Here is a 17,913-nt window from a genome sequence, read left to right on the forward strand (position 1 = left end):
TGGATGATAGCAGGGTGAACAGGCATTGGCTCGGGTGGTTGTTGTCCTTGATGATCTTTTTGTCTTCCTGTGTAATTGGGTGTTGTCGGTGTTGTCGGTGTCCTGTAGGGCAGGTAGTTTGCCCCCCGGTGATGCGTTGTGCAGACCGCACCACCCTCTGGAAAGCCTTGCGGTTGAGGGAGGTGCAGTTGCCGTACCAGGCAGTGATACAGCCCGACAGGATGCTCTCGATTGTGCATCTGTAAAAGTTTGTGAGGGATTTAGGTGACAAGCCAAATTTCTTTAGCCTCCTGAGGTTGTGAGGTTGAAGAGGCGTTGTTGTGCCTTCTTCACCATGCTGTCTGTGTGGGTGGACCATTTCAGTTTGTCCGTGATGTGTATGCCGAGGAACTTAACTTTCCAACTTCTCCACTACTGTCCCGTCGATGTGGATAGGGGGGTGCTCCCTCTGCTGTTTCCTGAAGTCCATGATCATCTCCTTTGTTGATGTTGAGCGAGTTTTTTTCCTGACATTACACACCTCCCTATAGGCTGTCTCGTCATTGTTGGTAATCAAGCCTGCAACTGTTGTCATCTGCAAACTTGTGTGTGTGAGAGAGAGAGAGAGAACGAGTACTCTCGCGAACCTTCTTTGAAATCTTGAACGAGCTAAATATGAATGGCTGTCGAGAGAGACAGAGAGTATGTGTGTGCGTGTGGTTCAGTTCTTGCATGCGTGTGAAAGAGATGGGTGGTGGAAACAGGTTGAGAAAGAGGTGGAGAAAAGTGTTGCAAACAAATGAGCTCAGGTTGAAGAATGTCCTAGTATGTCAGTCATGTTTGTGCTAGTGTCTTCTTATGTGACTGTTGAAGATGTTCAAAACAGTCAGAAATACCATAATACTCAATACAGAAATATTTGAATTTTACTCATTTTTATTTAGCAACAATTGTATTGTATGCTTTCGCATTTTCTACCTGATTTACTTTTATCCTGCGGAAATAAATTGCTGCCTTCTCACGAACATCGAAAAAAAACAACTTTCAAAATCAGACCTGCTACAATATTGTGAGTTTAACGGTAGTTTTTGTGGAGTACCTTTTAGTTTTTCAGATGTCAGATGTCTTTAAGCTGGCTATGGAACACTTCCAAGATGGAGACCTCTGAGCTTATGCATATTCTCAATGAATAATTATTGAATGCCATGACTTTCTTCTCACCATATGTTTGTATCTCGCTCTGTCTCTCGGTCTCTCTCTCTATCTGTTCTCCTTGCAGTAAGGGTAGACTATCTTCCAACATGAATCCTGTGTACAGTCCTGTCCAGCCCGGGACACCGTACGGCAACCCTAAGAACATAGCATACGCAGGTGAGTGCCAAATCAACATCAGCAATAACCGCATCAATGCCATACCAATACTGTGTGTGTATGCATGTGTGTAGGAGTGCGCATGCCCCTCCCACCTATTTCTTGTGTTTGAGGGGTGCAAAATCCACTTGTCACTTAAATCTCGCTGGATTGATTGCTTTCATTTTACACTTTCCCACTCTGGCTTGTGCCATTCTTTTTTAAAAAATTTTTTACCGTTAATGTAACGACAGCGGAAACGTTTGTAATGACCTCTCAAACACACCAGTAATAGCTGAAATGGGCTCAATGGAACACATTGGCTTTCCGTTCAATCTATAAAAACAATAATGCTTCGTCAGGGATTAAACTCACGTTCTAGACACAGTCGCTAATGAAAGTCTACATACCCTTTGCATAGTCTTCACATTTAGCTGCATCAAAATAGGAATACATTAGATTTCTTCCCTTCAGATCTACACATCCTACTCCACATTTTCAAAGTGAAAGACAAATTATAGAAAATCTTGCAAATAATAATAATAACAATAACAAAACAAATAGACCAGTATTGATTGCATGTCTCCAAGCACCTTTGAGAGCCATTACAGATGCTACCAATCTTGCACAACGCTTACAGTAACATATTCTCAGTAAATTTGTTTGGGGATCGTTGACGGACAACAATGTTCAAACCTTGTCTCTGATTTTCAAGCAGGATTTAAGTCGGGCTGAGACTGGACCATTAAGGAGCACGCAATACCTCTTGGAAAGCGTGTGTAATTGTCCCACTGAAAAATATAACTGTATCACGTGGTTAGGTTTTCAGCAGACTATGACTGGTTTTCTCCCCAACATTTTACCCGGGCTTAGCGCCTTTCATATTTTTGATCCTGACAAACTCCCCAGTCCCTTCCGGTGACAAGCATACCCATAACATAACATGGGCCACCACAATATTTGAAAATCAAAGATCCACCACCATATTTTACAGTAGGTATATGGTTATTTTCTGCTTATGCATTGTCATTTTGATGCCAAACCCACCACTGGTCTTTGATTTTCAAGTATTGTTGTGGCACATTTTGTTGCGTTACAGCCTGAATTTAAAATGGAATAAATTGAGATTTTTTTATCATTGGCCTACACACAATAGCCCATAATGTCAAAGTGGAATTATGTTTTTAAAAATGTTTACAAATGTATTACAAATGAATGCTGAACTGTCTTGAGTCAACCCCTATGTTATTGCATGCCTAAATAAGTTCAGGAGTAGAAATGTGCTTATCAAGTCACATAATAAGTTGCATGGACTCTGTGTGCAATAACAGTGTTTAACACGATTTTTGAATGACTATCCCATCTCTGTACCCCACACATGCAATTTTCTGTAAGGTCCCTCAGTCGAGCAGTGAATTTCAAACAGATTCAACCACAAAGACCAGGGAGTTTTTCCAATACCTTGCAAAGAAGGGCACCTATTGGCAGATGGGTACAAAGATACAGGCATCCTTCCTAACTCAGTTGCCTGAGAGGAAGGAAACCGCTCAGAGATTTTACCATTAGGCCAATGGTGACTTTAAAATAGTTGCAGAGTTTAATGGTTGTAATAGGATAACTGAGGATGGATCAACAAGATTGTGGTTACTCCACAATAATAACCTAATTGACAGAGTGAAAAGCGGGAAGCCTGTGCAGAATAAAAATATTCCAAAACATGCATCTGTTTGCAACAAGGCACTAAAGTCATCTGCAAAAAATGTGGCAAAGCAATTCACTTTTTTGTCTGTAATACAAAATGTTATCTTTTGGGGCAAATCCAACACGAACACATTACTAAGTACCACTCTCCATATTGTGTTCTTGTAATCGTTAAGGACTGGGGAGTTTTTCAGGATAGAAAATAAACCGAATGGAGCTGAGCACAGGTAAAATCCTAGGGGAAAACATTGTTCAGTCTGCTTTCCACCAGACACTGGAAGATGAATCCACCTTTCAGCAGCACAATAACCTAAACACAAGGCCAAATCTACAATGGAGTTCCTGAGTGTCAGAGTTAGTTTTGACTTAAATCTGCTAGAAAATCTATGGCAAGACCTGAAAATGGTTGTCTAGTCAACAACCAATTTGACAGAGCTTGAAGAATTTTGAAAAGAATAATGAGCAAATGTTGCACAAGCTATTAGCTATTAAAGCTATTGTGGATCAGACTTACCCAGAAAGACTCACAGCTGTAATCGCTGCCAAAGGAGATTCTTTTTATTAGATTTTTTATTAATTTTTTTGTTGTTGTTGAATTTTTACCCCTTTTTCTCCCCAATTTCGTGGTATCCAATTTCTGACTCCACTCCATATCCTTTTCCTGCTCTCTTTCTGAAAATAAATAAATGACTTACTCTCTTTTGCGCTTTAATTCATTTCAGTTGCTTTCCATTTTCTCTCCTGTCATCCGCATGACTGGGTTTACAATGGAGATTAATTGTTTTTCGTTTTAGAAGGACAGTGCAGCATTGAAGGTGTCCCCACTGATACAAACTTTGCAGTTTCTTAGTCCCTCCTCCCCTTTTCCCCATTAAGCAGTCTAATGTGGGTCATAAAATGATTGGGTGCCTTCAATAGATTTTTGAAGGGGAAAACCTATGTATGGAAATGGTGTAGTGGTGGTATATTGTGATCTGTTTACAAAACAAACCCTTGTAGTAAGAATGGTAGAATGGTAATGATTAGTAAGCTCCTCTAATGGCTGGTTGGCATAATGGGCTGTTTTGTCACCGAAAGCCAAATGTCACCGCCTCTGTCACATACTGTATTAGGATGTATGAACCATATGCATGTAGAAGTAGTGCATCCACCACCGGATGAGTCTATGCATCGAATGAGCTGTCTGTGCAACAAAATAATAATTCACATGGTATGTCCAAAGAAAGGTGAAAAAAGGAAAGGCAGGAAAGGTGGAAATAGAAATGTGATTTCTCTGGTGGTGTTTTCCTCCACTGGCTCAGGAGGGCAGGGCTGGTTACTTGGCTTGTGCTTCATAGGCCAGGCTGTTACCACATCACTGGCTTTCATAAGAGAGAGATTATTTTAAAGGTGCCCTCAGCTCTCAATGTTTTTTTTTTCTCTAGTCGCTTCTTCCTACCCACAATGCATTGCTGCTCATCCTTAAGTTACAGCTGATCAGGGAGTTAAGAGAAAGGACAGACGCTTGCAGTGGTTGCAGTAGGCTTGTGTTATGGATGCTGTGTGGAGGGAGGCAGGAGGTACATATGCAGGAGCTCACACACATACACAGACACACATGTACACACACCCCTGGGGACAGCAGACCAAGGGAGTGCAGTTGTCGTTCTCAGATACTGCTGACAGTAGGGATCCCTCCCTCTATTCCATTCCTCCTTCAGTTCCTCCCTCCCTTTCAGTGTCACTCTCTTTCTACTGCTCTCTCTCTACCTCTCTTGCTCTAATTGTCTCTGGCTGATTCTCTTTTGCTCACAATTAGTCCACAGTCACACTGTTCCATAAATACGAGGGCTAATTAGTGTGTGTGTGTGTGTGTATAAATACTGAGGCTCTGACTGTGTGTGCGTGTGGGCTGTCGGATCAGGTTGCGTAGGTGTTGTGTAGCCTCAGGATTGAGACACACACACAGGCTGCTCCTGCATTCTATGTTATTTCCAATAATAGGCTACTTTGTTTTAGTGTGATTGCTATGCGATCAGTACAATTCATAATCAATTCACAATTCATAGTCATATCAATAGCACCTGTCATTATAGCATAGAGAAGGCATACATTCATAATATATGTCTGCCTAACCTTAAATAAATATTGTCCCTTTTCTTCCATATTCTCTCCACATTCCATACTCCTTTATTTTCCTTATAGACCGCCTACTGTCAAGTAAATATTTGTCTTTATGTTCCTCTTCTATATCATCCATACCCCATATTTTCCATTTACAGGGAAATGCTGTGTGCTTTTTAGTTTAGTTTGCATCTGATTGCTTTTTGACTATACTATAATCTAGGCTTTGCAGTGTCTTTGGATGCATCCCAAATGACACTCTATGCCCTATATAGTGCACTAGCTTTGACCAGAGCCCTATGGGCCCTGGTAAAAAGAAATGGACTATATAGGGCATAGGGTGCCATTTGGGATGCAACCCAAAGACACTTCTATGCCTAGATTACTAGCGTAGTATATAGTGCACTATTCACAGTGTACAAAACATTAAGGAACACCTTCCTAATATTAAGCTGTACCCCTTTTTGCCCTCAGAACAGCCTCAATTCGATAGGACATATTGGGAGAGAGTAGCTCCGTTTTGTACCGACAAGATTGTGGTTATATGAAGAAACCGATAGATTAATATATATCCAAGTAACCAGGAGAGAGTGAGCGGTCCGTTACAGTGGCTTGCAAAAGTCAAATCACATTTTATTTGTCACATACACATGGTTAGCGGATGTTAATGCGAGTGTAGCGAAATGCTTGTGCTTCTAGTTCCGACAATGCAGTAATAACCAACGAGTAATCTAACCTAACAATTTCACAACTACCTTATACACACAAGTGGAAATGGATGAAGAATATGTACATAAAGATATATGAATGAGTGATGTTTAACAGTCTGATGGCCTTGAGATAGAAGCTGTTTTTCAGTCTCTCGGTCCCTGCTTTGATGCACCTGTACTGACCTCACCTTCTGGATGATAGCGGGGTGAACAGGCAATGGCTCGGGTGGTTGATGTCTTTGATGATCTTTATGGCCTTCCTGTGACATCGGGTGGTGTAGGTGTCCTGGAGGGCAGGTAGTTTGCCCCCGGTGATGCGTTGTGCCTCACGACCCACTGGAGAGCCTTACGGTTGTGGGTGGAGCAGTTGCCGTACCAGGCGGTGATACAGCCCGACAGGATGCTCTCGATTGTGCATCTGTTTGAGTGCTCTTGGTGACGAGCCACATTTCTTCAGCCTCCTGAGGTTGAAGAGGCGCTGCTGCGCCTTCTTCACCACGCTGTCTGTGTGGGTGGACCAATTCAGTTTTGTATTCAACCCCTTGGCATTTTTCCTATTTTGTTGCCTTACAACCTGGAATTAAAAAGGATTTTTCTGGGTCTTTATATCATTTGATTAAACACCCAGATGATTGAAGATGAAAAATATGTTTTTATTGTCAAACAAACAAGGAATAAGACAAACTGAAAACTTGAGTATGCATAACTATTCTATTCACCCCCCAAAGTCAATACTTTGTAGAGACACATTTTGCAACAATTACAGCTGCAAGTCTCTTGGGGTATTTCTCTATAAGGTTGGCACATCTAGCCACTGAGATTTATGCCTATTCTTCAAGGCAAAACTGTTCCAGCTGGATGGGTTCCACTGGTGTACAGCAATCTTTAAGTCACACCACAGATTCTAAATTGGATTGAGGTCTAGGCTTTGACTAGGCCATTCCAAGACATTTAAATGTTTCCCATTAAACCACTCAAGTGTTGCTTTAGTAGTATGCTTAGGGTTATTGTCCTGATGGAAGGTGAACCTCCGTCCCAGTCTCAAATCTCCTGAAGACTGAAACAGGTTTCCCTCAAGAATTTCCCTGTATTTAGTGCCATCCATCATTCCTTAAATTCTGACAAGTTTCCCAGTCCCTGCCAGTGAAAACATCCACACAGCATGATGCTGCCACCACCATGCTTCACTGTGGGGATGGTGGGGTGTTGAGTTTGCGACAGACATAGCATTTCCATTGATTGACAAAAAGCTACATTTCAGTCTCATTCTTCCATATATTTGGGGAGTCTCCCACCTGCCTTTTGCTTATTTTTTTCTTTAAGCAATGGCTTTTTTTCTTGACACTCTTCCGTAAATCCCAGTTCTATGGAATGTACGGCATAAAGTGGTCCTATGGACAGATACTCCAATCTCCACTGTGGAGCTTTGCAGCTCTTCAGGGTTATCTTTGGTCTCTTTGTTGCCTCTCTGATTAATGCCCACCTTTCTATTTTTTAATAATGGATTTAATGGTGCTCTGTGGGATGTTCAAAGTTTCTGGTATTTTTTTTATAGCTCAACCCTGCTCTGTACTTCTCCACAACTTTGTCCCTGACCTGTTTGGAGAGCTCCTTGGTCAGAATAGGTGTGTGTGTGTATATATATATATATATATATATATATATATATATATATATATATATATATACTGAGATCATGTGACACTTAGATTGCACACAGATGTACTTTATTTAACTAGTTATGTGACCTCTGAAGGTAATTGGTTGCACCAGATCTTTTTAGGGGCTTCATAGCAAAGGGGGTGAATACATACAGTGCCTTGCGAAAGTATTCGGCCCCCTTGAACTTTGCGACCTTTTGCCACATTTCAGGCTTCAAACAAAGATATAAAACTGTATTTTTTTGTGAAGAATCAACAACAAGTGGGACACAATCATGAAGTGGAACGACATTTATTGGATGTTTACAACTTTTTGAACAAATCAAAAACTGAAAAATTGGGCGTGCAAAATTATTCAGCCCCCTTAAGTTAATACTTTGTAGCGCCACCTTTTGCTGCGATCACAGCTGTAAGTCGCTTGGGGTATGTCTCTATCAGTTTTGCACATCGAGAGACTGACATTTTTTCCCATTCCTCCTTGCAAAACAGCTCGAGCTCAGTGAGGTTGGATGGAGAGCATTTGTGAACAGCAGTTTTCAGTTCTTTCCACAGATTCTCGATTGGATTCAGGTCTGGACTTTGACTTGGGCATTCTAACACCTGGATATGTTTATTTTTGAACCATTCCATTGTAGATTTTGCTTTATGTTTTGGATCATTGTCTTGTTGGAAAACAAATCTCCGTCCCAGTCTCAGGTCTTTGCAGACTCCATCAGGTTTTCTTCCAGAATGGTCCTGTATTTGGCTCCATCCATCTTCCCATCAATTTTAACCATCTTCCCTGTCCCTGCTGAAGAAAAGCAGGCCCAAACCATGATGCTGCCACCACCATGTTTGACAGTGGGGATGGTGTGTTCAGGGTGATGAGCTGTGTTGCTTTTACGCCAAACATAACGTTTTGCATTGTTGGCAAAAAGTTCAATTTTGGTTTCATCTGACCAGAGCACCTTCTTCCACATGTTTGGTGTGTCTCCCAGGTGGCTTGTGACAAACTTTAAACAACACTTTTTATGGATATCTTTAAGAAATGGCTTTCTTCTTGCCACTCTTCCATAAAGGCCAGATTTGTGCAATATACGACTGATTGTTGTCCTATGGACAGAGTCTCCCACCTCAGCTGTAGATCTCTGCAGTTCATCCAGAGTGATCATGGGCCTCTTGGCTGCATCTCTGATCAGTCTTCTCCTTGTATGAGCTGAAAGTTTAGAGGGACGGTCAGGTCTTGGTAGATTTGCAGTGGTCTGATACTCCTTCCATTTCAATATTATCGCTTGCACAGTGCTCCTTGGGATGTTTAAAGCTTGGGAAATCTTTTTGTATCCAAATCCGGCTTTAAACTTCTTCACAACAGTATCTCGGACCTGCCTGGTGTGTTCCTTGTTCTTCATGATGCTCTCTGCGCTTTTAACGGAGCTCTGAGACTATCACAGTGCAGGTGCATTTATACGGAGACTTGATTACACACAGGTGGATTGTATTTATCATCATTAGTCATTTAGGTCAACATTGGATCATTCAGAGATCCTCACTGAACTTCTGGAGAGAGTTTGCTGCACTGAAAGTAAAGGGGCTGAATAATTTTGCACGCCCAATCTTTCAGTTTTTGATTTGTTAAAAAAGTTTGAAATATCCAATAAATGTCGTTCCACTTCATGATTGTGTCCCACTTGTTGTTGATTCTTCACAAAAAAATACAGTTGTATATCTTTGTTTGAAGCCTGAAATGTGGCAAAAGGTTGCAAAGTTCAAGGGGGCTGAATACTTTCGCAAGGCACTGTATACAAAGAACTTTAATCCATTACTCAACAATATGAAAGCAAATCTAATTCAAATGGAAAAATCTTCCCATAAATCTTACAGGTAGAATAAAACTTTTTTTCTTTTTTTCTCGGTGCTACCAATTACCCCACCGAAGAAATAATTTAAAAAAGTATACTCGGTCATATAACTTTTTTTATATGGGCGAATAAAATTCAGAGAATAAAAAGGAAAGTTTTACATCTTCCTAATTCTTAGGGTGGTTTTAACTCGCTACCCAAGGCTTTTACTTATAGCATATAGTTAAATGCACTGAGGACCAATGGGTACATATTGAAGATGCTCATCCCCAGCATTGAAGGTCCCCAAGAACAGAGTGGCCTCCATCATTCTTAAATGGAAGAAGTTTAGAACCTTCCAGAAGGACAACCATCTCTGCAGCACACTCCACCAATCATGCCTTTATGCTAGAGTGGCCAGACAGAGGCCACTTCTCAGTAAAAGGCACACGATAACCCTCTTGGAGTTTGCCAAGAGGCAAATAAAGGACTCGCAGACCATGAGATACAAGATTCTCTGGTCTGATGAAACCAAGATTGAACTCGTTGGCCTGAATGCCAAGCGTCACGTCTGGAGGAAACCTGGCACCCTCCCTACAGTGAAGCATGGTGGTGGCAGCATCATGCTGTGAGGATGTTTTCAGTGGCAGGGACTGGGAGATCAGTCAGAATCGATGGAAAGATGAACGGAGCAAAGTACAGAGAGATCCTTGATGAAAAATGTTGTAGCGTCATACCCAATAAGTATTTTTACTGTAATCGCTGTTAAAGGGGCTTCAACAAAGTACTGAGTAAAAGGGTCTGAATACTTATGTAAATGTGATATTTCAGTTTTTTTAATACATTTGCAAAAATTATTGCTTTATCATTATGGGGTACTGTGTATAGTTTTCTTATGATAAAAACAACATTTGAATCCATTTTAGAATAAGGCTGTAATGTAAAAAAAAAATGTGGAAAAAGCCAAGAGAAAGATTCTAATTCATGTTCTAAAAACCCAACAGACCTGAATACTCTCTTAATGTATGTATTTTGAATGTAACCTTTATATACCTAGGCAAGTCAGTTAAGAACAAATTCTTATTTTACAATGACGGCCTACTCCGGCCAAACCTTCCCCTAACCCTGACGACGCTGGGCCAATTGTGCACCGCCCTATGGAACTCCTGATCACGGTCGGTTGTGATACAGCCCGGGATCGAACCAGGGTCTGTAGTGATGCCTCTAGCGCTGAGATGCAGTGCCTTAGACCACTGAGCCACTTTCGAGCATTATACGTGGATGGGTTGCATCCACTACATTGCCCAATCCATATGTTTTATGAATCTGGTGCAGGAGGGTGGTTTAGGGCTGTAAATCACTGTGACAGGGATGTGGGGAGATGGAGGCTCCATAGAGTAATAAACTGATTTTTCTCCTCCACACAGGCACTCTGGAACACTGTCTTTTTGCTGTCCTCCCTTTGCCCTTCCATCTCACAACACACACATTCACTTGTATACTAATGTGCATTCACGTACATATACACTCTCACACGCGTGCTACACACACACACACACACACACACACACACACACACACACACACACACACACTCACTCACTCAGTGGATGGTGTTCTAAATAGCTTCTGTTCTCTGTCCTCAGGCTATCCTGCAGGTTATCCTCAGGCTCCTACCTACACACCCAACCTCTACCAGACTGGCAGCCCAGGCTATCCCCAAGGTAAGAACACACATGTACACATGAACATGCACGGAAACACACATCCGCGGAAACAAACATCCACGCAAGCACACACAGACATGCTTGCAAGCACACACAGACATGCACATACAGTGCCTTGCGATAATAATTTTGCACGCCCAATTTTTCAGTTTTTGACTTGTTTAAAAAGTTTGAAATATCCAATAAATGTCGTTCCACTTCATGATTGTGTCCCACTTGTTGTTGATTCTTCACAAAAAAATAGTTTTATATCTTTATGTTTGAAGCCTGAAATGTGGCAAAAGGTCGCAAAGTTCAAGGGGGGCGAATACTTTCGCAAGGCACTGTATGCACAGACAAGCCTGTTTTATCAAACTAGAAATCCACTCTATCTCCGCAGGTAAGAATATACACACATGTAATAGAACACACACTACATGAATCAGATTGCTGGTGCATGCTATTCAAAGGTAAGAACACCTGCATGCACAGTTCTTGAGTGCATCACTCACAGCACTCCCGCAGAACGCCAGAAGGTCTCAATCCACATATTCACAGTATTCATGGAATGGGATCTAGACATTGTCATGTGTCTAATCTTGGCACCTACTCAGAACGTGGAAGGAAAAGGTGAATTTGCCCCTAGACACTGATCTTGGATCAGTTTGGCATTTTCCCCACTAATGGTTAAGATTAGGTGAGGGGATGCTGATCCAAGACCTGTACCTATGGGAAACTTCACCCCAGAGCCTTCACAATGCCTTGAGTACTCTTATGTAGAGCTGCTAAAGAGGCTTTGTTCATATTGCATCCACACAGTGCTCTAGAAAGTTCTGTTCAGATTCCCGAAGTGTGTGTGTGTGTGTGCGCGCTGTGTGTTAAGTCATAGGGAATATATGTTGGCCATGGCCACAAAAAAGATTGTTAATAAGATAATTCCTAATTTATTTTCTGTTTTATTTGGATAAACGATTTTCAGATGTAGGCCTTAGTATGGTTGTTGGTTAAGTTTGCCCTTTGTTGTTAGATGATGGCTTGAGATGTTTGTCACTTAGTGAAACTGAAATAACCTGGGGTTGAATTGGCTTTTTATTATCATAAATACTGTAATACTATTTATCATTGAGATGGCTAGAAGCAGGTCTCTCTATCACCTCCTTGTGTTAGCTAGTACACATGAATATAGTTCCAATGTAATGCATCTCTCAACCCCTGTGCATGGAAAGGGAAGGGTTAGGTAGATACAAGGGTTGGGGTCAATTCCTTTTAAATTCAGTAAGTACATTTCAATTCAAATTTCATCCATGGTTCTCTATGAGAAAAAATTGTACCTGAAATTTCAGTTTACTTCCTGAATTGTCTGAACTGAGATGGAATTAACCCTAGCTGTGGTAGCTAGTAGTTTGTGTCGTGGTTGGTGGTGATCCATATTTGTTATGTGTAGTGGTTTTACTGCATTTCTCCTGAAGCTCCAGTGGGTTTGATGGGCTTCAAAGAGTGTAGTGAAATAGGTCAGTGAGAGCTGTGACAGCTGTGCCATGTTGTCGTCGACAGTGCAGCACTGCCTTTACTGGGATGGGTCATGTTTACTAGGCATGAAACACAAGAAAATACATCCAAAACTAAGCCCAAGTGTGTGTGTTGATTGTGTGAAACGTTATGTATTCTACTGTATATGTGTACTCTCTGTGTGTGCACACTTTGTGTATGTACTCTATTTCTGTGTGTGTGTGTGTGTGTGTGTGTAAAGTGCCTAGTGAAAGTCTAGTCTTCACATTTTGCTGCCTTAAAATGTAATCTAAAAATGTATTTGAAAATGTTTTCCTTCCAATGTACACAACGTACTCCACATTTCAAAGTTAAATATAAATTATACAACATTTTCCTAATTAATACAAATTATAAAACAAAGATGTATTGATTGTGTATGTCTTCACACCCCAGAGTTAATACTTGGTGGTAGCACCTTTGGCAGCCATTACAGCTGTGAATCATTTTGAATATGGTTCAACAAACTTTGCAAAACTCTTAGGTCAACATATATCCATTGTTTTTGTCAAAATTGCTCAAGCTCAGTAAATTTGGTTGGGAGTCATTGATTCACAGCAACATTCAAATTATCTCTGATTTTCAAACAGGTTAAAGTCAGGACTGAGACTGGACCATTGAGGAACACTCGACACCATTCTGGTGTGACTTTGGCGTAAACATTTGTAATTTTCCCGCTGAAAAATCCCAGGGTTAGGTATTCCGAAGACTGAGGCAGGTTTTCCTCTAACTTTTTATCTGGGGTTTACTCCTTTCATATTTATTTTGATCCTAACAAACTCCCCAGTTTCCTTCCAATGACAAACATACCAATAACATGATGCTGCCACTAAAATACCAGAAAATATTTTATTTTATTTTTTTCACTTTGAAAATGTAGAGTAAGTTCTATAGATTGGTAGGAAAATTATAATTTGTTACATTTAAAAATAACAATAATTTCAAGGCAGAAAAATGTTAAGACTGCAAGGGGTGTGTAGACTTTCTCTAGTGACTGTATGTGTACTGTTTACTCTGTGTGTATTCTCTATGTGAGTGTTTGTGTGAGTTCATTTGCATGTGGTGTGTGTTCTATTACTATCTATCCATGTCTGTCTTCTGTGTCTCTGTGTTCTATTGTATGTGTGTGTGTGTGTGTGTGTGTAATCTCTCTGTGTCTGTGTCTGGGACAGTGCTGCTGGTGAAGCAGGGCTGGCCCCAGGCCTCCGGTGCTGCAGGGGCCCTAGAGGGCTCCTATGACCTGGCCATGGACGCGGGCTCAGAGGGCCGCCAGTACCAGGCCTCAGCCGCAGCTTTCAGTAAATATGACCCTATGTACTCTACACACTCACACACAAACACAGATCCTATATGTATGCACACAGACATACACACACATTTGTACGCACACACAGATGTATGTACACACATGTTGCACACGCTGGCATGGCTAGGGTACATTCAATGCTGGACTGGGTTTTTGAGCTGTTGGGAAATGGGTTAGGAAAAGGTTTGGAGTAGGACAGGCCGTAGAAAGATGTGAGGTAGTGAGTGAAATCACAGGGGCAAGTGACATCTTAGGGGAAGGGGCTGTGTGTTGGCATCATGCTTGGTTTTGTGCTGTGCTGTATCATATAACACGCATGCTGGCTACTGCAGCAAACGTTCTTCTCATATAGGAAAACAATGTTTCAGTTGGATAGGTAATGTGTGTTTCAGTCATGAAAGGGATTTGGTGGTGTCCTATCACCCACCAGAACGGACAGTTATGTGTGTGTGCGTGCCTGTGGGTGTTTTTACGTGTTATTTGTTTTGGTTAACATTCTGTGTGTAGTTAGTCATCGCTAAGTTGTCTAACGTGAAATGTTCACCATTGCAGTTGACTACCGACTGATAAATATACAAATTACCGTGCGTCACAATAACTACTAATTATTATTTGTAGATCAGTCGGTCACAATTTACCAAAACTGCATCACGTCTGCTGCAATGTCGAACAAACCCAGTAGGTTGAGGTTTATTGTAATGAGTCTTGTCCTGGGGGAAGAACTGAGGAATTTCCTCTTAGAAAGGCCAGCTGCAAAGTCAACATTTGATATATTGTTAAAAATTCATGAAAGCAAAAATAATGTTTTTTAATTTAAGGTTAGGGTTAGGCATTAGGTTTAGCAGTGTGATTTGGGTTAGGTTTAAAGTCAGATTTTGTGGCTTTGCCAGCTAGTGACCACTCTGCAGAGCTGTTTTCTGAACAAGATTCATGATGAAAAACACTTTGGGCATTCATACCGCTGGTTCTGCTTCAAGTCTATGGAAACCATAGACTAAGATAGACAATGCATCATTATATCTGTCCCATTATGGCGTCTGTGACAGCATGGGCAGCACGCCATTGAGACCTTTTTTATTTTACTGCTATGCGTTGGCAAACAAACTGAAAGGGTGCACACTGCCATCCAGAGTCTGTTGTTTGAACAAGTATAAAGCCAAGGTTGGCAATTTACTTGTCACCTGTAGTTATGGAGTATAATTCATTGGCTGATGCCTCAGGGGGACCTGGATGGAATTATGTGATCCTTCCTTAAAACTTCTTAGGGCTGAAATCCCGTTAACGGGATCGATATGACAACAGCCAGTGAAAGTGCAGGGCGCCAAATTCAAAACAACAGAAATCTCATAATTAAATTAAAACATACAAGTATCTTATACCGTTTTAAAGGTAATCTTGTTGTTAATCCCACCACAGTGTCCGATTTCAAATAGGCTTTACAGCGAAAGCACCACAAACGATTGTTAGGTCAGAGCCAAGCCACAGAAAAACAGCCATTTTTTCCAGCCAAAGAGAGGAGTCACAAAACGCACAAATGGAGATAAAATGTATCACTAACCGTTTATAATCTTCATCAGATGACACTCCTAGGACTTCATGTTACACAATACATGTATGTTTTGTTTGATAAAGTTCATATTTATCTAAAAAAAATCTGAGTTTACATTGGCGCGTTACGTTCAGTAGTTCCAAAAACATCCGGTGATTTGGCAGAGAGCCACATCAATTTACAGAAATACTCATCATAAATGTTGCTGAAAATACAAGTGTTATACATGGAATTAGAGATATACTTCTTAATGCAACCGCTGTGTCAGATTTCAAAAAAGCTTTACGGAAACAGCAAACCGTGCAATAATCTGAGAACGGCGCTCATAAAACAAATAAATATATCCTCCATGTTGGAGTCAACAGAAATCAGAAATAACATTATAAATATTCACTTACCTTTGATGATCTTCATCAGAATGCACTCCCAGGAATCCCAGTTCCACAATAAATGTTTGATTTGTTCGATAGTGTCCATCATTTATGTCCAAATAGCTTCTTTTGTTAGGGTGTTTAGTGCACAAATCCAAACGCGCATTCAGATCCAGCCGAACGTCGGACGAAAAGTTATATTACAGGTCGTAGAAACATTTCAAACTAAGTATAGAATCTATCTTTATGATGTTTTTATCATAAGTCTTCAATAACGCTCCAACCGGAGAATTCCTATGTCTGTAGAAAAGCAAAGGAACGCAGCTCCCTCTCATGTGAAATGTGCGTGACCAGCGTGTGGCTCTCTGCCAGACCTCTGACTCATTCCCCTCTCATTCGGCCTCAATTCACAGTAGAAGCCTCAAACAAGTTTCTAAAGACTGTTGACATCTAGTGGAAGCCTTAGGATGTACAACAACCAATATCCCACTATCTTTAATAGGGGCTTGAGTTGAAAACCTACAAGCCTCAGATTTCCCACTTCCTGTTTGGATTTTTTCTCAGGTTTTTGCCTGCCATATGAGTTCTGGTTATACTCACAGACATCATTCAAACAGTTTTAGAAACTTCAGTGTTTTCTATCCAATACTACTAATAATAAGCATATATTAGCAACTGGGACTGAGGAGCAGACAGTTTACTCTGGGCACCTTATTCATCCAAGCTACTCAATACTGCCCCCAGCCATAAGAAGTTAACCCATAGGAAGTCCCAGCCAGTTGACTACTTCAAAATCGTGAAAGTACTCAGTGGCTCTGCCCATGCTAAAACAGGCTTTTGGGCTCGAGTCCTATATCTACCTCTGTGGTAGAAACTCAGCAGAAAGTGTTCATGGGTAGTGTAGTTCTGCATGACCAACTCCATGGTCCAGCGACTAGATAACCTCATACACTTATATGCATGGTTGACATCATTTACATGTCTTGAGCCCTCATCATTTTGTATCATTGAAAGGGGTTAATGGTAGAAGATGAGTAGTCACCTTGTATCTCCAAGTTAGGCCTAGATAAGCTTTCACTACAAATGGACTAATTCATTTATATGTATATTGTATAATGATATATTTTATATATTTTTGCCAAAGGTAACTGACAAAATAATGGAAACGCTTGAGTAAATGAGGGATTCAAAGTATATTGAAAGCAGGTGCTTCCACACAGGTGTGGTTCCTGAGTTAATTAAGCAATTAACATGCCATCATGCTTAGGGTCATGGTAGACCATTATTTTGTCTACCATGGCTATGACCCCAAGGGTTGACAATGCCCCCATCCACAGGTCACGGGGTGGTAACTGAATGGTTTGATGAGCATGAAAAATATGTAAGCCATATACCATGGCCGGCACAGTCACCAGATCTCAACCCTGTAAAGCTTAGAGAGGATCTCATGTCAAATGCTGTTGAAGTAATGGGCTACAGGTTCACCTGCCTCACCTAAAGCCCGTTCTGGTGGGAAGCTGCTACAGACCACCAAGTGTTAACAGTTAGTATCTGGATAATATGTGTGAAAGGCTTGATAATAAATGTGATATTCACAGAGGTATATTTTCTGGGTGATCTAAATATTGACTGGCTGCTCACTCAAGAAAAAGCTTCAAACTGTAACCATGCCTGCAACCTGGTTCAGGTTATCGATCAGTCAACCTACCATGGCATTTACAAACAGAACAGGAATAAAATCATCCACATGTATTGATCACATCTTCACTAATGCTGCATAAATCTGCTCTAAAGCAGTATCCAAATCCTTTGGATTTAGTGATCATTATATAGTAGCCATATCTAGGAAAACCAAAGTTTCAAAGGCTGGGCCTAATATAGTGTATAAGAGGTCATATAATAAGTGTTGTAGTGATTCCTACGTGGAAGATCTGTGGTGTGTAACGAGGGGCAACCAGACGCTGCAGTTGACACATTAACGAAATAAATAGCTTATTCCAGTTACTAATAAGCATGCGCCTATTAAGGCAATTACTGTAAAAACTGTTAAAACCCTGTAGATTGATGAGGAATTGAAACATTGTATGGTTGATTGATGAGGGAAAAGGAATG

The 17,913-nt window shown here is 40.9% G+C and overlaps 1 protein-coding gene across 4 annotated transcripts in view; it reads left to right on the plus strand.

The window, feature by feature from the left end:
* Window positions 1–17,913, plus strand: part of LOC110537663 (protein FAM168A) — a 58,932-nt gene that overhangs the window by 26,437 nt on the left and 14,582 nt on the right. For 3 of the 4 annotated variants that reach the window (XM_036937632.1, XM_021623874.2, XM_021623875.2), the window contains 3 exons: window positions 1,259–1,350; window positions 10,968–11,045; window positions 13,748–13,873. In XM_036937632.1, the coding sequence (XP_036793527.1) occupies window positions 1,259–1,350; window positions 10,968–11,045; window positions 13,748–13,873 (296 nt within the window). The remainder of the gene's footprint in view (window positions 1–1,258; window positions 1,351–10,967; window positions 11,046–13,747; window positions 13,874–17,913) is intronic. The other variant, XM_021623876.2, reaches the window with a different exon arrangement.

This window comes from Oncorhynchus mykiss, chromosome 12 (genome assembly GCF_013265735.2).
Source record: "Oncorhynchus mykiss isolate Arlee chromosome 12, USDA_OmykA_1.1, whole genome shotgun sequence".
Classification (NCBI taxonomy): domain Eukaryota; kingdom Metazoa; phylum Chordata; class Actinopteri; order Salmoniformes; family Salmonidae; genus Oncorhynchus; species Oncorhynchus mykiss.